The sequence below is a fragment of the Lates calcarifer genome, linkage group LG16_LG22, assembly GCF_001640805.2.
Source record: "Lates calcarifer isolate ASB-BC8 linkage group LG16_LG22, TLL_Latcal_v3, whole genome shotgun sequence".
NCBI classification, from domain to species: Eukaryota; Metazoa; Chordata; class Actinopteri; family Centropomidae; genus Lates; species Lates calcarifer.
Window position 1 is genome coordinate 10,585,653 of NC_066848.1, and position 19,515 is coordinate 10,605,167.

Below are 19,515 nucleotides of genomic sequence, written 5' to 3' on the forward strand. Positions count from 1 at the left end.
AAAAGAGAAAGTTGAATATGTTAATTTGGGCTTCAGAGATTAATGATTTACTAACTGAACGATCAGCTATCAAAGAAAATAACTGTCAGATGTACTCATAATGAAAAATTGTTGGCTGCAACCTTACAGAGTTCCTACGATGAAATGGTTTCTGTAGTATATAGTTTTAGTTATAGTTTTCTGTGTGTTATTTACTTGTCAGACCGGAAAAAAAAATTACGCAATCAGATAAAAAAAACACCCTTACAACAGGCCAGATCAGTTTGTCGACAAAAAATGCTATGGAGTAAACCTGAGGCTTCTGGGGGCCCTGGGCAGTTTCCCACTTTGGTAATCCAGCCTTGGTCAATGTCCAAAGTCCATTATAGCCTATTATGTCAGCCTATAGTAGGTCTAAGTTTTCAGGACGGGCTTATTTTGCTGCTAAAACCCCTGGTGACAGCTCTCTCTGTATCGGGTTGGTTGGACTGGACAGTGCCACGTGGACGACGTCACTCGGTTTTGGGTCTGAACTCTGGTAGGTGGGGGTAACGGGGGTGCACACGGCCATACATAACAAGCTATTTGGCTGCATCATGCCGATCATATTATGGAAAATCGTTGCTCTTCATCTCACGACCATAACTACCTTCTCATACTGTTTTCGTAACGATGTGACTTCCGACGATAATCTACAAATACCAGCGATCGCTAAATATTTCAGCACAAAAGGGAGGTATGAGGAAGTGAACCCGTACCTCATAGAGGACATACTCGCTGTAAACAGATCGATTTTACAGCCCCCGTCTGCGCAATGTCGCGAAATCCATCTGACTGCAATAATAAGACACGGCACAAGATACCCGACGACCAAAAACGTCAAGAAGATGCTGAAGCTTTACGACCTCGTCAAGACCAGCGCCTCCGGCAAACAGAACTGGCTGCACGAAATCCAGACCCAGTGGACGATGTGGTACACTGAGGACATGGATGGCCGACTCGTCCAGAAAGGAGTGAGTGATCACAAGCATCTGGCCGTCAGGCTGTCAAAGCTGTTCCCCTCACTGATTTCAGAGCAGAAGCTTCGAAGTGGACTCATCCAGTTCATAACCAGCTCAAAGCACAGGTGTATCAACAGCACAATATCCTTTAAGGCAGGACTGACAGAGTTATGGGATATTAAAGGTATGATGACCATGATGATTGTAGCATCACTGTTTACCACTTAGATGCATTTGCAGTAACCTGTTGCCTCCTCTTCACCCAGATCAGGAGTTTGACCACGCAGTGAACGATGCCCTGATGAGGTTTTTCGACAAGTGCACCAGGTTTGTGCAGGAAGTTGATAACAACCCCTCAGCTTTGACAGAAGTGGACAAGTTCAAGCAGGGACCAGAGATGAAGAGGGTCCAGGAGAAGATCGCAGACCGTCTTAGAGTCCCATACAATACCATCACAGATGGTCAGTGGAGGAAGAATTCAGATCCTTTATTTAAGTAAAATAACACAACATCGTCAAACACTTGATTTCAAGTGAGAAACCTATAATCAAATCCTCTGTTAAGTAAATGCACACACATATTTTCAGCCTTTAGTACTCACAAAGAAATAATATCTCTGTGAGTGTGTTACATATGGCCAGATTACCCTGCTAAGGGGCTCTGGGTAAACATGGGCCCCTGGTTCTTTCAAGCTCCAGTCAAGTACAGTGCACACAGCACACTATACTTTTGATGAGAGCTTCATTATATACCCACCAGTACTTCTGTACTGATATATTACCTGCCCACAGGTTTTCTGTATGTTCATAGGTTTATGGTAATTTGACAAACACAACTTTATGTGAGCAGAATACAAACAAAATTAACTTTAAAAAAATAAAATTATAAAGGTGGTTGAACTAGATTTTGACACGGTGCCTCCATACAAAACAGGGCCACTAAATTCACTTTACACACACATTCACACACTTAAATCCTTAAAAATTTGGTACTGAGAATAGGCAAAATATAAAGTTAGTGAGTCTTTGAGTTTAGTTAGACATCTTGAGTTTATACAGTCTTTCTTACCTATAGGAGAATCTTCTTAAAAGCTGCCCTATTAAAATCCATTCATCATTTATTATTGAAAACTTTATCCTCCCTTAATATTAATAATATATAATAGTATCTTTGATTTTCAACAAATTTCACATTTGTGCATAATCAGCTGACCTGCTGTGTACTTACTAAAAGACTCCCAAGGTTACACTCACATAATTACTGACATAATTAATTTAAAGTGTACCAAGTGAGTACTGCCTATATTTTTTTAAATAATTAGAACCAAATTGTATCATCCTCTCTGGGAACCTCACAATGAATTTACAGTGACATATAAATTCCTTTCTAGGAAATCATAGAAAATGAAGGGACCTGTAAAATAAAGCATTAGCAATACAATTTATTCTGTAATATGCAGAACATCACATTGGTCATATTTCACAGTGAGTATCTGTACAGTAGATGGAGCTGTTTTCTAATTTGAAAATATCAAAGCCCCTGCACCAAGTTAGTAATTCATTGAACTTTAGCAGTAATTATACCATGTGGTGTTTAGGTCTTAGAATAAACTGGGTAGTTTCCCAGTGCTTTAGTGTCTTTCTTTTAAAGGCTGCCTGGGCTTTTTGGTTTCACTACTTACTAACATTTTATTGCAACCTTTCTCCTATAGACATGGCTGAGGCTGCCTTTTATTTGTGTGCCTATGAGTTTGCCATAAAGACCGTGAACTCCCCCTGGTGTCAGCTCTTCGATGAGGTCGATGCTCAGGTACGGGCCTCAGCTATTTAAATATTGTATATTTAATGTCGCAGTGTCATTAAACATCTGTTAATTCAGCTTTGACAACATGCAAGCAAGGCTCCATCATGAGGGTTAGAGGATGAGTTTTTAGGTCAGTGACCTGAACTGCTTGTTTTCAGTTAATTCACTGTTAATCATTTATTATCAACATGGCCAAATAAGATGGTTTTCAGCAATGGAAGACACTTTGCCAAAACTGAATTTGTGTTTTCTTGTTTCTAAGATTGTGCATGTTAATTTATTTAGAGGCCTTGTGTGATGACAATGTATACAAGGATTTGCTAAAACTTCATTCAAATTTATCAAGTCTGCAAGAAGCAGAACATCTATTTAGGAACAGAAAAGAGAATTAACAAGATTTAAGGAGGGAAAAACTAAATTAAGCAAGTTGTGTCAGAAGTACCCGGCACCATCATTCTTAAACCCCAAAATCATGCGAGGAGCAATGTCATTACAGGCACATCTTAGTGCAGCAGAATCTTTAATTTGTTTAATCTTATGTATATTCAAAAACCTGAATATTAAAAGTCAAAGCTGGACAGGGGGCTGCTGTTCAACTTAAGGTAGAGGCTCTATATAGTATCACATGTGTTGCATTACTAAGTTAGCCAAAGACTCCTGCTTTACCTAGGATAGGTTTTAGAAATAAGTAATGTACTCGATAAGTCATTCTATGCTTTACACCAGTATTCATTCACTGAGAAACTGCTCAGTACAATCCACGTCACAAAGAGTGTTTTGTGTCTTGTGTTACAATCTGACCTGACACTCAAGTGTCCTGAAATGTTACCTTGCCTGAGGAAAGACTGACAGATTTCTATCTTTTCTTTAGTCCTGACAAAGCCCACTACACATCCACACTAGCAATTATTTGTACTATCTGGTTCAACAGGTTATGGAGTATGCAAATGACCTGAAACAATTCTGGAAAAGAGCCTATGGTTACGATATTAACAGTAAGTCAAGCTGCATTCTCTTCCATGATGTCTTCAGTCGTCTGGACAAAGCAGCCAACGAAAAGACGTGAGTAAAGCTTTAAATGTTCTTGGGAACATAAAAAAGAAAATTCAAAAATGTGTTACTTCTCCCTTGAAAAGACCAAAACCTGCAATGTATTAGTGCATCTCAAACATCCTTACCCTGTCTCTGGCTCTCAGGCCAGGTCGTTCCCTCAAAAGATATAAAACGTTTGCTGGGGACTGATTTCAACAGTGGATTAATGTACATTTGTGCAACAGTGAGAATTTACAGTAGTAGGAAGATGTATATTTGATAGACTCAAAATAAACTACAGTTCCCATGTTAATCACAATGAAGAAACATGTCAACACAACTTTGTTTTTGGACAGCATATACAAACACTTGATAGTAAGATCAATTTATTGTTGCTTTTCATCTTTTCATGGGATTTGTTGACAATAAATATAACAGTATACCAGTCATGTCCAACTCTGTGAGGATGTGCTGTTTTTCTCGACTTTTTGTAGGACAAAATTAGACACGTGTAATGAACATTTTTTTAATATTGTCTGACATTTCCTATGTGTTTTCACCTATAGTTATTTATTTTTAGGCTTGGCAAAATAAGACCACAATGTCTCCTCCCTAACTACAGGCAATTTACACTGTCAGTTTAAGTAGGCCGTAGAAAAGATGACAGTTCTCTGCTTCAGTCGGACATCAGTATGAACCACTCCTAAATTTGTCTGCACTCTGACACCACTGGACTGTTACCCAGTTACTTAAATGAATGTTAACACTTTAAATTGCCCGATTGCTTTGTATTTTCAACTCAGTTATGTTTCCTCCCTAAACTACTGACTGAATAAATTATGAATACATATGAGAATATGTATGAGGAGAGAAATTGAAGTTTCATGTGATATCTATGAGGGCTGAAATGACATTTGTATTCAAATGTCTTGTTTTGTCCAAAGATGTTTAATTTTCTATGATAAAAAAGGCACATCCTTACATTTAAGAGGCTGAAGGCAGAGATTGTTTGGTATTTTATAAACATCTCTAACAATTAGTCATTAACAAAGTTATTGATAATCTGCTTAAAGGTGATCAGCAAATTAATTCATCAAGTAATTACAACAGTGCTAATATCTATGATGCCTAGTTATAGGTTAATAGTTGTCCATGAGGTTTCAGACTGAATTTATTCTTGTGTAGATGTTTTCCAGACAGTATCTGCAGTGACAACAGAGCTGTCTCTTTCTGTGTTACCTGTGAGACTGATGCAATAAATGCTTTATGTCAGATCTGGCCAGCAGGTGACTGAAGCTGTGACAGTCCAGGTCGGTCATGCAGAGACCCTCCTGCCACTGCTTACCCTGCTGGGCTTCTTCAAGGATACCCAAGCCTTGAATTCCACCAACTACGCCGCACAGACCAACCGAACCTTCCGAACCAGCCACATGTTGCCCTATGCAGCTAATTTAATCCTGGTGCTGTACGACTGTGGGGGAGGCGACCTGAGACTGCAGCCGCTGCTCAACGAGAAGCCTGTGACTTTCCCAGGTTTAGGTGACCAGCAGGCCTCCATGCCGCTCTATCAAAACGTCAGAGAGCACTATCGGGAACTGCTCCAAGGTTGTGACTTTGAGAATGAGTGTCAGCTGTTCAAGCATCCTGAAGAGGTTTAGGCAGACATAATGGATCATGGAAAAGAAGATATTATGATGGCTTTCTAGTGTTTTATTCACAAACTGGAGTGAAAATTGTGTTCCTAAAGGGAGCATCTTAGTCTGAATGCTTGTCCTATGTAAATCATCTCACTTTTTGACCTGGTTATTTATCTGAATGAATCAACAGAGAGGCATTACTCATCCCCATGTCCTATGCCTGAGAAAAGGTTGCGCATTTAGTGACTCTGAAACACCCCATGATGTCAGGCTAGGAATTTCATTTTAAGTTCACCTGTACCAAAACAGTATTACTACTGCTATACTGATATTTTAATCTTGCACAGGTTCTTTACATTGTTGCAAAACTTAGAGCAGAAATTAAAGAGTTTATTTTTGCAGTGTGCACATTTTAAATTCTCTGCTTACGACTCTTTTGTAACTGTCTTAATCATTATGCTGTTTTCCTGTTTTTCAAGAAGCGCCGAAACATTTCCTGAACTGACGTGTGCCGCCAGTTGTGGCTGCTAGATTGAAGATTGTGTGGTCAGTATGTATGTCAAGAGTTTACTACATTACACATGGCTCACAAGTCACGTTAACTTTGTAGTAAAATATATTTGCTAGGGCTGTTTCTGTCTGTTTCGGTGCGCTGGGCCAGACATCCACCGACATTTTGGTTTAATTCAACTTGATGCAACTTCACTCAGCTTATGGTCTGTGCCATGTCATTAACAGGTTATGACAGATTGACAGATATTATCCCTGCATGATTTTAACATCATCCAGGTTTGTGACTTTGTGTGCAGTCACACGTTTTATTTTTAATTTTTGCTCAGAATTAGTAAAGCAATTTTATTTTCACAGCTGTGCACCAAGAAAACAGCCTATAAGTGTCTTGTAGTCTTTTGAGCACTTTCAAATGGGCGCACCCTTTATACAAGGTTATACGTTTTATCTAATGGCTTTATTAATGGTTAATCATTTGCTAATTCTCTGCAGATTAATGCCAATAAAAAGAACAACTTTGTTTTTGCAGATTGTCTAAAATCCACATAGTAACTCAGAAACATTAACAACTGCAGACCAGATGGATTAAAACCCTTTACTGATTACTTGATAGCTGCCTGATTACCCTGTAGAAAAGATAAGCAGTTAGCAAAAGACTTTTTCACAACCTGGAGATACAAACGTTATGAATGGCTAATATCTGCTGCATGAGGGGTATAATTTATTAACCAACTATAAAGCCATTAATACAACTATTAAACCCTTGATAACGTAGTAGCAAGTGTTACCTTTTTAGTAATAATTTACATTGAGGGGTGATTGGTGTGGATCTGTTGTAACAGCAGCACTTCGTAGGTGCTTTCACCTGTAAAATGACGAAGACACAAAGACTATACGCAACAATGAGGCTCTCAGAGATATAATCAGTGAACTGTAAAGCGACTTGTCTTTTCTACGTTAAAATTAACCTGCAACCGTTAACATCAACATCATATAACGCTGCATTCTGGGAGGATTTACTTGTGTGTGTAACAATTTGAACATTAACCGGTTCACTAAAAAGCTAGGTTACTTCCTTTTGTGTTAAAGACTTGGTAACCTCGGCAGAAGAACATGAATTAAGTGGTGATGTTTCCAGCCAGAGGACGGCGACGTACACTTTTTGCCGTTCCGCTTCTTTTCAATTCAGCTTGCGTAACTGACATCGGCTAGCTTTGAAGTTTCCGTTGACGGTAGCCTGCCAACCTACTAACGTACGGCAGTGATTTGAGGCTAGTTAATGTTTGTTTTAACGGTTCAGCTTAAGTACGGCGCACCAGAGATTTTGCTGTAACCTGAGCTGGGTGTGCTGTTAGCCAGTAAGTTGTAAAAGCTGCACTGACCCCGCTTGGAAAGTATTAAGTGTTAATTTGATACTGTATTGTGAGGGAAACATCATGCCCAACCTCCGACCCAGTCCTGCCGGTTTTGGTGCTCGGCCCCGTCATGTCGTTATGCTAGAGTATTGGTTGGTATCCGGCAAATTATGCAGATTTTGGGACGTCGGAGGGGAAGGAGGAGGGTTTGAGGCTGGGCCAGCGGAATGCTACGTGTCTTGGAAGTCCCGTTTAAAAGCCCCGTCGCCTTTTTACGACTACCGTAGCCAAAAGTTTGGAGGTTACAACTCGAGCGAGCAGCAGACTCCCCCACCGCCCAGGCCCGTTGTGTGTGTCTGTCTGTCTGTGTGCGTGTGTCTGTGTGCGTGAAGTCCGGTGTTCAGCACTCTGTCGGCGGTGTAACACTCGTGTGAAATGTCCGGAGTGAAAAAGCTTCGTACGGTAAGTGGATCTGGAGATAACGGGAAGAAAGAGGTGTCAAAAGTGAAGCGAAGTGTGTGTGAGAAAGGGAGGGAGAGAGCACCCAGCGCCTGAGATGTAGATAAAACTCCACCAATGTGTGTGTGTGTGTGTGTGTGTGTGAAATAAGTGTCTTAATAATACACGATAATTACACTCTTGACTATCCGCTATATGTTGATGATGTTGGCGATACTTATGTCTGATCACACAGAAAAAGCAGCGAAAAGTAGACTCAACAGATGACTTTCTTCCATTAAAGTAAACGGATCGTTGCTTTACAGCCCATTTTCTGCGCGTCATGTTCACCTTAATGTGCCTTTACTGTAGTAACTTATGATGGTTACAGACATGCCTTGACTCTGAATAGGCTGCTTGTTGCAGTAACGTATCGATGTCTATTTGTCCCATTCATAACATAGGGTGTCTTGTGAGGGTGGAGAAAGAGGCCACTGTGAGATGGCAGTGGCTGATGCGGCACAGGAATGCTGCTAACTTGGAGAACATGTTTTTAGTTATCCTAAAAATGAGAACTGCAGCAATAAATCAGTGGTTGAATCAGCCGTATGAGTTTGTCCAGTATGATAGCTTTTGTCCTAAAGAGATGTATTTTGCAAACTGCTCAAGCATCTGCAGACAGCGTGTGACACTGATTCCACCCTTTGATTCTAACATATAAATAAAGACAGAGCTGAGTCAGCAACTGTGTTTAATTAAAAATGTGCCACCAGCTTCTTAAATGCGAGAATTTGCTTTGATGTTACTTTTAATATCATCATAAATTGAATATCAAGGGGGTTTTGGCTGTTGATTGGACAACAATCAGTTAAAATATGTAAACTTGGCATTTACACAGGTTTCTGACATTATATAGACAAAACAATTATTTGAGACAATGGTAGATGAATTGGTGATGAAAATAATCATTAGTTGCTGTTGTGTCAGCTGTTTAGTTACCCAGTTTTAGTGTTATATTGACAAAATATCTTGATTGTGTCCATTATTAGATGTATCTGTTGAGAATTTTCAGGGTGTTTTATGATCATAGTTTTAATCGACTGTGATTTCCCAAGAATGTAGCCTGAATCATGAGCAAGAGGAAAGAGTTGCATAAGGTTAATAAAAAAAAAAAATATTAAAAAATGAATTAAATGAAATAAGAATAATATGAAGTGAAGTGCACGTTTTGGATAAAGGCATGTCTGAAAAGGGGCGTCTTGGTCTTGAGGTTTTTTCCTCTTAAGTAAATTCACAGTCTCGAGATGCCAAAAAATACATCATGTTCCCATGACTGTTGAAGGGAAAGAAGGGAGGATAAGGAGCAGTGTGCTGCCAGTATGAGTCTTTTCTAGTAGTGTGTAGAGTAATGTCACTTAAAGTCAGGTGTCAGGGCAGTAGTGTATGTTTACATCCTTTTGCAGTGTTGAATGTCACACTTTTGTTACACGATGGCACATTTTTGGTAAAACTTTTCACCTCATTATTTTCCAACTATGTTCTGTGATACACACCTTTATTTGCATTGTATCAAGGTCATTGATTTTTACAGTCATGGTTGTGTGTGTGTGAAGAGGGGCACTTTAAATGCAGATTGTCAGATGGAAAATTAAGCTGTGCAAGATCACATATCAGGATCTGATGTGTGAGACTGTTCTAACACTTGGTGGAGGTGTGGAAGACAGGTTGTATGCTAAAGGGGATAGCAATTTAGAGAAGGAGGAGGAGGAGGAGAATGGGGGGTGAATTTGCAAAAAGTGAAGCCATGGGATGGATGTAGGGAAGAAGGGAGAGCGGGTGCAGAGGGCGAACGTGTGGGCACGAGCGCTGCCACATCATCGCTGGGCTGCAGGCAGCACACTGGACACATTGTCCAGTCAGTCCTCTCCCTCCCTCCAGCCCTTTCCTGCCTCCCTCCTCTACCCCTCCCCTCTAGAAGTCAATACAGCCCCATTTATCCACAGCCCTGGTCCACATAGTCACTTTGAAGAGGGCAGTCATGCTATGCTAAACTTAGTTCTAATTGCTATGTTAAGTGCCATAACATGCTAGTTTGCATGACATGGCAATAAGTCTTGTTAAGTCAAAAGGTATCAGGCCTGAAGCTCTGTCTTTACATTTTTTCCTAGTCACCACTAACACTTACCCCTACAGATGTCACCAGACTGAAAACTGAGCAGAACAGACAAAGAGGAGGTAGGATGTATGTGTTGCATAACATGGGTAACATCGTCTCAACTGAAAAAGTTTAGATGTAGCACAGGCTACAACTAACAACTAACTACTCAGTTCCTGTTTTCTACGTGAAGCTATGTGTATCATTAGTAATTCCCAAGAGCACCTTCAGTTTGCGTCTGTCTGAGCCTGTGTCTTCCTCCTTCAGGATCTCAACAGGTCAACCAATGTGGTGTACCAGGCCCACCATGTCAGCCGGAGCAAGAGAGGGCAGGTCGTGGGCACAAGAGGAGGCTTCAGAGGCTGTACCATCTGGCTCACTGGTAAATCTTTATAGTGTTACATGACGTCCACCTGTTGGTCATGAGGTGGCTCATTCCTCTGCCACACAGGAACGTACACTGGATGAAGGTTTAATTTGATATGGACTGTTTTAAACACAGTGTCTCATTCAACCCTGCGTCATGCTTATACGTATCGTCACATTTCCCACCAGGTTTGTCTGGCGCCGGGAAGACTACCATCAGTTTTGCCCTGGAGGAGTACCTTGTGTCTCATGCTATCCCTTGCTACTCGCTGGATGGAGACAACATCCGCCACGGCCTGAACAAGAACCTGGGCTTCTCTGCCGAAGACCGCGAGGAAAACATCCGTCGTGTCGCTGAGGTGGCCAAACTGTTCGCCGACGCTGGGCTCGTTTGCATCACCAGCTTTATCTCGCCTTTTGCCAAGGTCAGAAAACATTAACTGTTATAGTCATTGTGATGATGCGATATATGTTCATTTAAATGGTTAAAACATTATCTGATGAAGTATCAGCAGTCTAGAATACACTGCAGCTGAAACTGCATTTAGATTAAATATATTTTCTTCCATAGGATCGTGTCGAGGCGAGAAAAATCCATGCGAGTGCTGGCCTACCGTTTTTCGAGGTGTTCATCCATGCCCCTCTTGAAGTGTGTGAGAGCAGGGACGTAAAAGGACTTTACAAGAAGGCTCGTGCTGGAGAGATTAAAGGTCTGTGTAAATTAGTTACCTTGATGAACTTTCTCCTAGTGTTTTGCGTGCCACCACTCTATGAGTTATCCAAATAATGCCAAGCCTGTTCTACAACTACAGGGCAGTTCCCTCTAAGCTGTGTTCATATTGTACCCTAAAAAAGTGTAAATGGAATATCAATGGTTATGAGGTTACGATGAGATTTCTTTTTATTGTTTACATTTTTTGTCAGGTTTCACTGGGATTGATTCAGATTACGAGCGTCCTGAGGCGCCGGAACTTGTACTGAAAACTGGAGAGCTCACAGTGAACGAATGCCTCCACCAAGTGCTGGAGCTGCTCAGGGACCAGGTGGGTGTGACAGACAAGAATAACCCCTCAAAAATGTGTCCATATTTTTTTTTTTTAGAAGGATGACTCACTGTACTGCACATGTGGTCACAACCAATTTACATTTCAAACAGTAAAAAAAATCTGTAAAGCAGTGACGATATGCAAGACACACAAACACAAAGGTTTCAGTTGTGGGCCAAGGGGCCACTGTGTGAGTGATGTAAATGTCAAATGCTAATACCTATTAGTCTGTCAGTACACAGGATAGTATATCCTTCTTTAAACAAGCAGCCTTTGTCACAAAGAAAGTTCAATATGGTTAAGGATGGGCTATACCAGCTTGCTTCCTAAAACTAAACAATGATTCTAGATACTATGTCTTGACCTCCCTTTCTTCTCAAAACACCCTAATTTCTTCGTGGCATAGATTCCACAAGATGTTAGAAACACTCCTTTGAGAATCTGGTCCATGTTGACATGATTTTGCGTCGCATAATTTCTGCAGGTTTGTCAGCTGCACTTTCTACCACATCCCAAAGTTGTTCTATTAGAGTCAGATTTGGTGACTGGGGTGGGGGTGTGGGTGTGGGTGTCACACTATTTACATGCGTCACAACCCTAATCGCAGACTGGAAGGACAGGTATAACCCCGACCGCCACTTATAAAATTAAAGTATTATTCTTTTGAACAAAACATCAATAGATCTACATACAAGCAATACAAATACATACACATACTGACAACAGTTGAACTTCTGGTGCCATGGGTCAAGTTTTGCTGAAGTAAAAGTTGCTGATTGAAGTAAATGTTTAAGCACATAAGCGTTTTACAGCCATATCACTGAGGCACAGGTAAATAAAACAATGCTATGTGAAAAGATTTTCCTTAAGTCTGCCTCCTGTTTCCTACACCTTACAAGATGGGAATTTAGGTTTAGTACTAGTCAAATCACTCTCAGGAATCTTGTTGTGCTGAATTCTTGAGAGAGGGAATTTGATTGTAGCACTTGTGTCAAGAAGAAACAGGATAAAATGTGGTTAGCCGATGTAAAATTGATCAACATGCATTTACATGCAAGTGCATTGCTTAATAAAGGTCTCAGAGACGAGCTGTGTCAGTCACACTAGGTTACCATGAAGTTGAGTAATTGCCACATCACTGCCTTCTTCTATGGAAATGTAGTGATGAAGTGGTGGGAAATGACAGATTGTAACTTCAACTGATGTAAATTACATCACAAAGTAACTACTGAATGCTTATTCAGTGAAATATCATAAGACAGGTGGTGATATTACTACATTTCCAAAAACATTAGAGCAGGACAAATTTACTGCCATATGGTACTCATTTATTAGGCACAAATATGACAAGGGTATGAGTCAAAAAGTGAGTGATCATAGAATCAAATTTCATAAAATAATATTGAACATTTGACAGTTAATTTTCTGGGCCATTTACAGTAGAACCACACCTACGGGTCCACTGCAGACTCAGGTTTTGACATAACTTTTAACATATTCACTAATGAAGGTCTGAAGGGGAGAATGGAAGCAAGAAATAAATTACAATCTTTGGTCCTCAGGCATCTTACGTGTTTCAGCCAGCTGTCATTTGATAGCAAAAAAGAATCTGATGGCCTGAAGATAAGTCTGTTGCAGAACAGGTTAAGACTACAATGGGAGTTGTCCCCTGATTCAAATTGAGCCACCAAAGTTGAAAAACTGGATGTTTGCTCAGTTGTTTGATGTTTGCTATTTAACCACAGTTTTTAATATTTTCAAGCGCATTCCACTTTATGTATTACATGCTAACCAACTACACCACTTTTCACTTATTTTTAAAATCTAAATCTAAAATATTTACAACAAATACTGTTGTATCTACAAATAAAGACCAAACACATAATACAAATCAACACATTATCATAGAGCTGCGGCATTTAGTTGATTACTTAACCAGTTGATCGAAAGAAAATTAATCAGCTGATAATTGTTTTATTGTTTAAGTTAGCAAGAATACTGGAACATTTGCTGGTTCGAACCTCTCCATTGTGATGATTTGCTGCTTTTCTTTTTCACATATGACACTAAATTTAAAAAAAAGTAGGTTTGGTGGGCCAAAACAAGCAATTTGAAGACATGACTTTGGGCTCTAAGAAATTGTGAAAGGCATCTTTTCACTTTTTTTTTCTTTTTTTAACATTTTATAGACCAAACAATTACGTGATTGAAAAATTCATAATCAAAATCAGTAAGATGAATAGTCATTAGATGCAGTTACCCACCATATCCATGTATAATATTAATGTTCCCCTTTTCTCCTTGTATATAGAATATTGTACCAGGGGAGATCATGGAGGAGGTGAATGAACTCTTTGTTCCGGAGAACAAGCTGAATCTTGCTGTGGCTGACGCAAACACGCTTCCCACCATCAGCATCACCAAGGTAACCCACCACTCCAGTGTATAAGCTTCTTTTTATCACGCAGCAAATGGACAAGGGGGTCGATACTGGACACGGCAGAGAGCTGCTCATGATGAGCCCATAAACATTCTCCACTGTTTGGGCCCTGTGTACTAATGAACTGCTCTGACTTTCCTGGGTCCTAATAAAGACATAAAAGCCTACCAGGCATACAGCAGTGTGCTTGAAGTACTGAAATACACACTAACAGCACTGCCCTGTCAAATCACCATTGAGGTCAGATCCCTGGAGATGAATGAAGATTTCTACCAAAAGAAGAATAGATGGTTGTCTTTTTTCCCAGAATTTAGGGAAAGATTCCACTCTGAATCCCTCTAGTAAAATAATTTATGGCAGTCAGACAGCTCTCTGGCTGTCATATGTATAATGGTATATGACAGCTGTGTTTTACTCAAGCTGCAGCGTGGGCAAGAATTCAAAATTAAGAGATTATACAAAGTCATCAATATGTGGTAATATGGTCAGCTTACATGAATATGATGATGTAGTGTAGTGTAAGTCATCTGATTTTTTGGTCAGAAAATGAACCAGTAATAATTATGCTGAAAGCCAGTTTATGAGGAAAACATGATAACACTGTCACCTTCAGTCTATTATTCATCCAACATATTACATATTACCTCCAACATCCAACTCGCTATGATTTACTGAGGACATTAATGTACTGATCATAACTACATCAGCAGCGATGTCCCATTCAGACACAGCACAATGAGGCTTTTGTATTGTTTGGCACCGAAGGTCAAAAGGTTAGAGTCAATGTGTGAGTTTTAAACAAAAGCAGCTGATCTGTTTTCCAACCAGCCAGCATTCTTATTTCCATAATTAATTGATAATTAACTTTCATTCATTGTGCAATGTATCAACATTTACAATACACTGAAAACCATCATTTAACTTTCCTGTTAAATGGCTTTAACAGCAGGTGTAAACATATGATAAAACGGTTTGACTTTCTTCAGAGTCATTTTCCCTTCCTTTCCTTTGTCATGCTGTTGATAATGAGTGATTACTGTTTGCCCACAGTTGGATCTACAGTGGGTGCAGGTTTTGGCAGAGGGCTGGGCCAGTCCCCTGAAGGGCTTCATGAGAGAGAGAGAGTTCCTCCAGGTCTTACACTTTGGCAACCTGCTGGATGGTAAGAGACAACTGCACTGTCATGTTTACTCTTCTTAGAAACTGCCAGGACATTATCTCTACACCACAAGGCAGCATCAGGTCATGTTCCCTTTTAAATTGGGAACCAAAGTGATGATTAAGCATTATTGTAGGCATGAGTTTTTGTAAAATCATCATCCAGTTTATTTTGTAACAAGACAAAAATGTGTATGAGTAAATTACAGTATGAATGACTCATACATCAGAACTTAGTTATGGGCTTGTGATGAGTGTGAAGTAATCGTTTTCTCACTGTAAATACCATATTTTCCTCCGTTCGCTGGTTGAGATCACTGCATCCTCTTCTGTCTCAGGTGGGGCCATCAACCTGTCTGTTCCCATCGTGTTGCCTGTCAGCACTGAGACCAAGCAGGAGCTGGACGGCTGCGCGGCTATAGCTCTGGAGTACCAGGGCTCACGAGTGGCTATTCTCAGGAACCCGGAGTTCTACGTACACCGCAAGGAGGAGCGCTGTGCCAGACAGTGGGGCACCACTTGTCCTCAGCACCCTTACATTAAGGTAATAAGGCATTCATCATTTGTCTTCAACACACGCAGGATTAATTCCAGTGTCTGCCACATGATTGCGCTGCAGGCAGTAAGACCGTAGCACCTACATCACTGTTTACTCTCACTGTGTCAATATTGAACTTCTACTTTGTGATTTTGTGGCAAACAAAACAGAAATCAAGCCCCAGAAAAATATGACATTGTTGAAGTCAGTTCAAATACAATGAAGATTAGTACTAATTGCAGCTGCAGGTAAATATCTGAGTTAGTAAATAAAATGATTCATATGATTCTCTGTTTATCACCCTGTGCAGATGGTCATGGAGGGAGGTGATTGGCTGGTGGGTGGTGACCTGGAGGTGCTGGAGCGAATCAAATGGAACGATGGACTTGACCAGTACCGCCTCACCCCACAGGAGCTCAAGCAGAGGTTCAAAGACATGAAAGCAGGTTAGAAAATTGAGATTACTCTTAAAACTACAGGAACAATTAAGGAACATGGCATAGAATTTGTTGTCAGTAGCTACTGATGTGACACTATTAATATATAAAATATGCATCATTGGGATGGAAAAAGTAAATGAACATAAATACGAAAGCAGTGTGTTTAGCAGTGCACCATTTGTCTTTCAGAGGAATATGACAAAGGATGACCAGATGAAAAAATAAAATGGTAAATTTAAAGCTGCATGGTGACGTTTGTGATTTGTGTTCAGTGATCAGTGACAGAGACATACAAAGGAGTATTTGTCTGAAAAGTAATAAACAATGAAATGTGATCACCTTTTATTTTTATTCACATCCACTCATTCACTTTGATATGAATGCTGTGGTCAAGCTTGTGTTGTTTATTTATCTGCACCACAGTTTAGTATGTATTTTAATCATTTTTGTTCTTAAGTATTCTTTGCTGCCCTGTGGTCCTATCCTGAGTTTTGGTACTGGTGAAAGCATGTTGGAATGTGCACTTAACAGATTAGGCTGACAATATCTTATATTTTCTAACTGTTGACAAACCCGATTAAAGCCCAGAACCAACAAGTGCATTTGTTCCCACTTTTGAAACAGTTAAAAAAATGAATACTTTTATTATTAAAATAGGCTAACTAATTTAGCAAACATTACTTAAACAATGGTGTGGCACAGTGAAATGTATGAAACAAAGTCAGTTTGAGTTATGTTAAAGGCATGGTGAGCATGTTTGCTGTGATAGCTGTTAAAATGCACAGTATCCTTCACATATTTTGGACTGCACAAATCAGCAAAGTTGAACAGCTCTAATACTGTAATACTGCTGCCATTGCTCCAAACACTCATGTTATGTATACTTTATTTTGTCCTCCCCAGATGCCATATTTGCATTCCAGCTGCGCAACCCAGTTCACAACGGTCACGCCCTGCTGATGCAGGACACCAAGCGCCGCCTGCTGGAGCGAGGCTACAAGAACCCAGTCCTCCTACTGCACCCGCTTGGCGGCTGGACCAAAGATGACGACGTGCCCCTGGACTGGCGGATGAGGCAGCACGCTGCTGTCTTGGAGGAGGGCATCCTGGACCCAGCCAACACCATTGTTGCCATCTTCCCCTCACCTATGATGTACGCTGGCCCCACAGAGGTGAGGAGCAGTGTAGCAGTGGCTTAATGTTAAGTCAGAGGTTACAGTCAGTCAACTGCTCAGTCATTTATTAACCTGCATGTGCTCCAATTTTTCAACAGGTGCAGTGGCACTGTAGAGCCAGAATGATCGCCGGAGCAAACTTTTACATTGTTGGCCGGGATCCTGCAGGCATGCCTCACCCAGAGACTAAACAGGACCTGTATGAACCCACCCATGGAGGCAAGGTCCTCACCATGGCGCCAGGCCTCACCTCTGTGGAGATCATCCCCTTCAGGGTAGCTGCCTACAACAAGACCAAGAAGGCTATGGACTTCTATGACAAAGAGCGGTAAGTGAAGAAAGATTTGCAGATTGAGGCTTGAATGTACCATGAAATGAAAAGGACAAAGTGCAGTGGATCAATAGTGCTGCTATTTTTACTGAAGGTGTAATTCTCTCCAATTAAAATGTGTTACCATATTTTTTGAGACTTGCTGTGAAATTCTATCCTGTCCTGTTGGCGCTGCGAGCAGATTTTAGTATAAATCTTAAGACAGCTCCCAAAACTCCAACAGTGTAAATTATGAGGCTCACCCCTGTAGATTCAGTGTGTTTATATCCATCTTTTTATATTTCTGTGCAGGTGTTAGTTATGTGCCTCAGCATACTGTATAATTTGTAGATACTGTAATATTGGAATACTTCACTGCTGATAACCTGTCCTCACCCTCTGACCCACTCTGTCCTCACTGCTCTGTCTCTCAGACATGCTGAGTTTGAGTTCATCTCTGGAACCAAGATGAGGAACTTGGCTCGGTGCGGAGAGAACCCTCCCGACGGTTTCATGGCTCCTAAGGCCTGGAAAGTGTTGGTCGAATACTACATGTCTCTCAAAAAGGACGAGTAATCAACACAACACTGATATCACCAGTCAACATTATATTATAAAATGATAGTTAGGTCTTAAAGGGGGTTAAATATACACTACCTCCATCCCTCCAGGAGTGTTTTAGATAGATTCTTCTTTTATCTTATACAGTAAATGCTCATTTAGAGTGATGAATTTAGATTGCAATAATGAGTAATTCTGGCAGGGGTGGGTGTTTTGTCTTCACCAAATCAAAATGACTTATCTTAAGCTGTTAAAGCATTACATTTTTACATTCCTTTAAAACTATGTGATTTATAAACCCATTGTATGTTTATATGCATATTAACTTAAGCTATGTATTTTAATAAATTAAAGGTAACTTGAGATTCTTTTTTAATGTTTATTTTTGAAGTATAGGAGCACATCCCAAGACAGGGAAATCATTTTTTATATTTACATGTAATATCTGAAGGATGCATCAAAAAAAAAGATTTCACTTTTGATAGCATTTTATGGCAGGTGTATCCCAGTCTGTTCCTTGTATGACCTCAATGAAAGCTACTTGCAGTTTTATCACTACCTATGGTGCCTGTTTGTTTCACATGTATGGATGTTAATTAATTCATCATGTTAATGTGTCATATTATTGTGAAATACAACATTGATTTTTTTATAATGTGAAGTGCCTTTCTCTCGAATGTCAACATTATAAAAGAGAAATTGTTTGAAATTTCTTGCCTGAAATTTGTCTGAGATTTGTGTGCTGTTATCAAGCGGGCATGTGCATTCATGTAATAAACACCTGCAGTTTTAGGAAGATAAAAATGCCTACATAAAATGCAGTGATAAAGGAAATTATTTGTTGTTATGAATCTTTGGTGACTGCCTAGTACTGGGATATTGTGTACTGTAACTTAAACCAGATATCCTGTACATGTATTTAAATCTTTTCTGTGATACCTATGTCTTGATTTTGTCTGTGTGCCACTGGTTGTGCAACATATCTTACATTACCTTCTGTCTGTACAGGGTGCGTACTTATCAATTCTGGGTTAAAGGTTGAAGTCGACTGGGCAGTGTGACGTTCGAAGGCTGTGAAGACTAAAGTGCAATGCTGCTATCTGCTGGCAAGAACTGGTAAAGGAAAACACAAAAATAATCAAATTAGAAACTGCTGTAAAGGGCACAGCTACTGTTTCTGACAGGAAGTAGGTTTGATATCTGCACTCATCATGATAACTTCACTCACTGAGACCAGAGTCAAAGATAGTCCTGTTTTCCTACCTGATGTCCAAAACATCATCATCAGATTTTATATTAAATGGAGAGGGGACATGCACTAGCAGTACTCAACACATTTGTGCACATTTGTTTGCACTGGAAAACACAGCATTTGGCTCCGGATTGGCTTTGCCAGATAGATAATTTATAACAGATTAAGGAGATCCTGAGGCGCTTTCAAATTACACTTAAGAGATGGTTGAGTGAACTTGAAGGACTGATTAATTTTGCCAGTCATTAAGCTGTAAGGGCTTACATTGCTATGGGATGAGTGTTCCTTTAGAGGAGAACCAGTCTCCCCTGTAAGGAGC

The 19,515-nt window shown here is 40.1% G+C and overlaps 2 protein-coding genes across 2 annotated transcripts; both read left to right on the forward strand.

Annotated features, from left to right (window-relative positions):
- Positions 1–301: 301 nt before the first annotated feature.
- Positions 302–5,869, forward strand: LOC108897293 (multiple inositol polyphosphate phosphatase 1). The gene is made up of 5 exons (XM_018696850.2): positions 302–1,164; positions 1,247–1,441; positions 2,692–2,789; positions 3,715–3,845; positions 5,089–5,869. The coding sequence occupies exons 1-5, from the start codon at positions 576–578 to the stop codon at positions 5,471–5,473; spliced, it is 1,398 nt and encodes a 465-aa protein (XP_018552366.1). The 5' UTR covers positions 302–575; the 3' UTR covers positions 5,474–5,869.
- Positions 5,870–7,045: 1,176 nt separating this feature from the next.
- Positions 7,046–18,795, forward strand: LOC108897291 (bifunctional 3'-phosphoadenosine 5'-phosphosulfate synthase 2). Its single transcript, XM_018696846.2, has 12 exons — positions 7,046–7,779; positions 10,178–10,292; positions 10,466–10,701; positions 10,848–10,986; positions 11,201–11,319; positions 13,634–13,747; positions 14,813–14,924; positions 15,259–15,464; positions 15,769–15,904; positions 16,802–17,070; positions 17,172–17,401; positions 17,818–18,795. The coding sequence occupies exons 1-12, from the start codon at positions 7,753–7,755 to the stop codon at positions 17,957–17,959; spliced, it is 1,845 nt and encodes a 614-aa protein (XP_018552362.1). The 5' UTR covers positions 7,046–7,752; the 3' UTR covers positions 17,960–18,795.
- Positions 18,796–19,515: the final 720 nt, after the last annotated feature.

Bases quoted from the DNA above. Each gene is read 5' to 3' on its own strand.
- LOC108897293 (XM_018696850.2), top strand. From the start codon at position 576: ATGCCGATCATATTATGGAAAATCGTTGCTCTTCATCTCACGACCATA. The intron at 1,165-1,246 runs GTATGATGACCA...CTCTTCACCCAG, and splicing joins AGAGTTATGGGATATTAAAG to ATCAGGAGTTTGACCACGCA. The intron at 2,790-3,714 runs GTACGGGCCTCA...CTGGTTCAACAG, and splicing joins TCGATGAGGTCGATGCTCAG to GTTATGGAGTATGCAAATGA.
- LOC108897291 (XM_018696846.2), top strand. From the start codon at position 7,753: ATGTCCGGAGTGAAAAAGCTTCGTACG. The intron at 7,780-10,177 runs GTAAGTGGATCT...TTCCTCCTTCAG, and splicing joins GAGTGAAAAAGCTTCGTACG to GATCTCAACAGGTCAACCAA. The intron at 11,320-13,633 runs GTGGGTGTGACA...CCTTGTATATAG, and splicing joins TGGAGCTGCTCAGGGACCAG to AATATTGTACCAGGGGAGAT.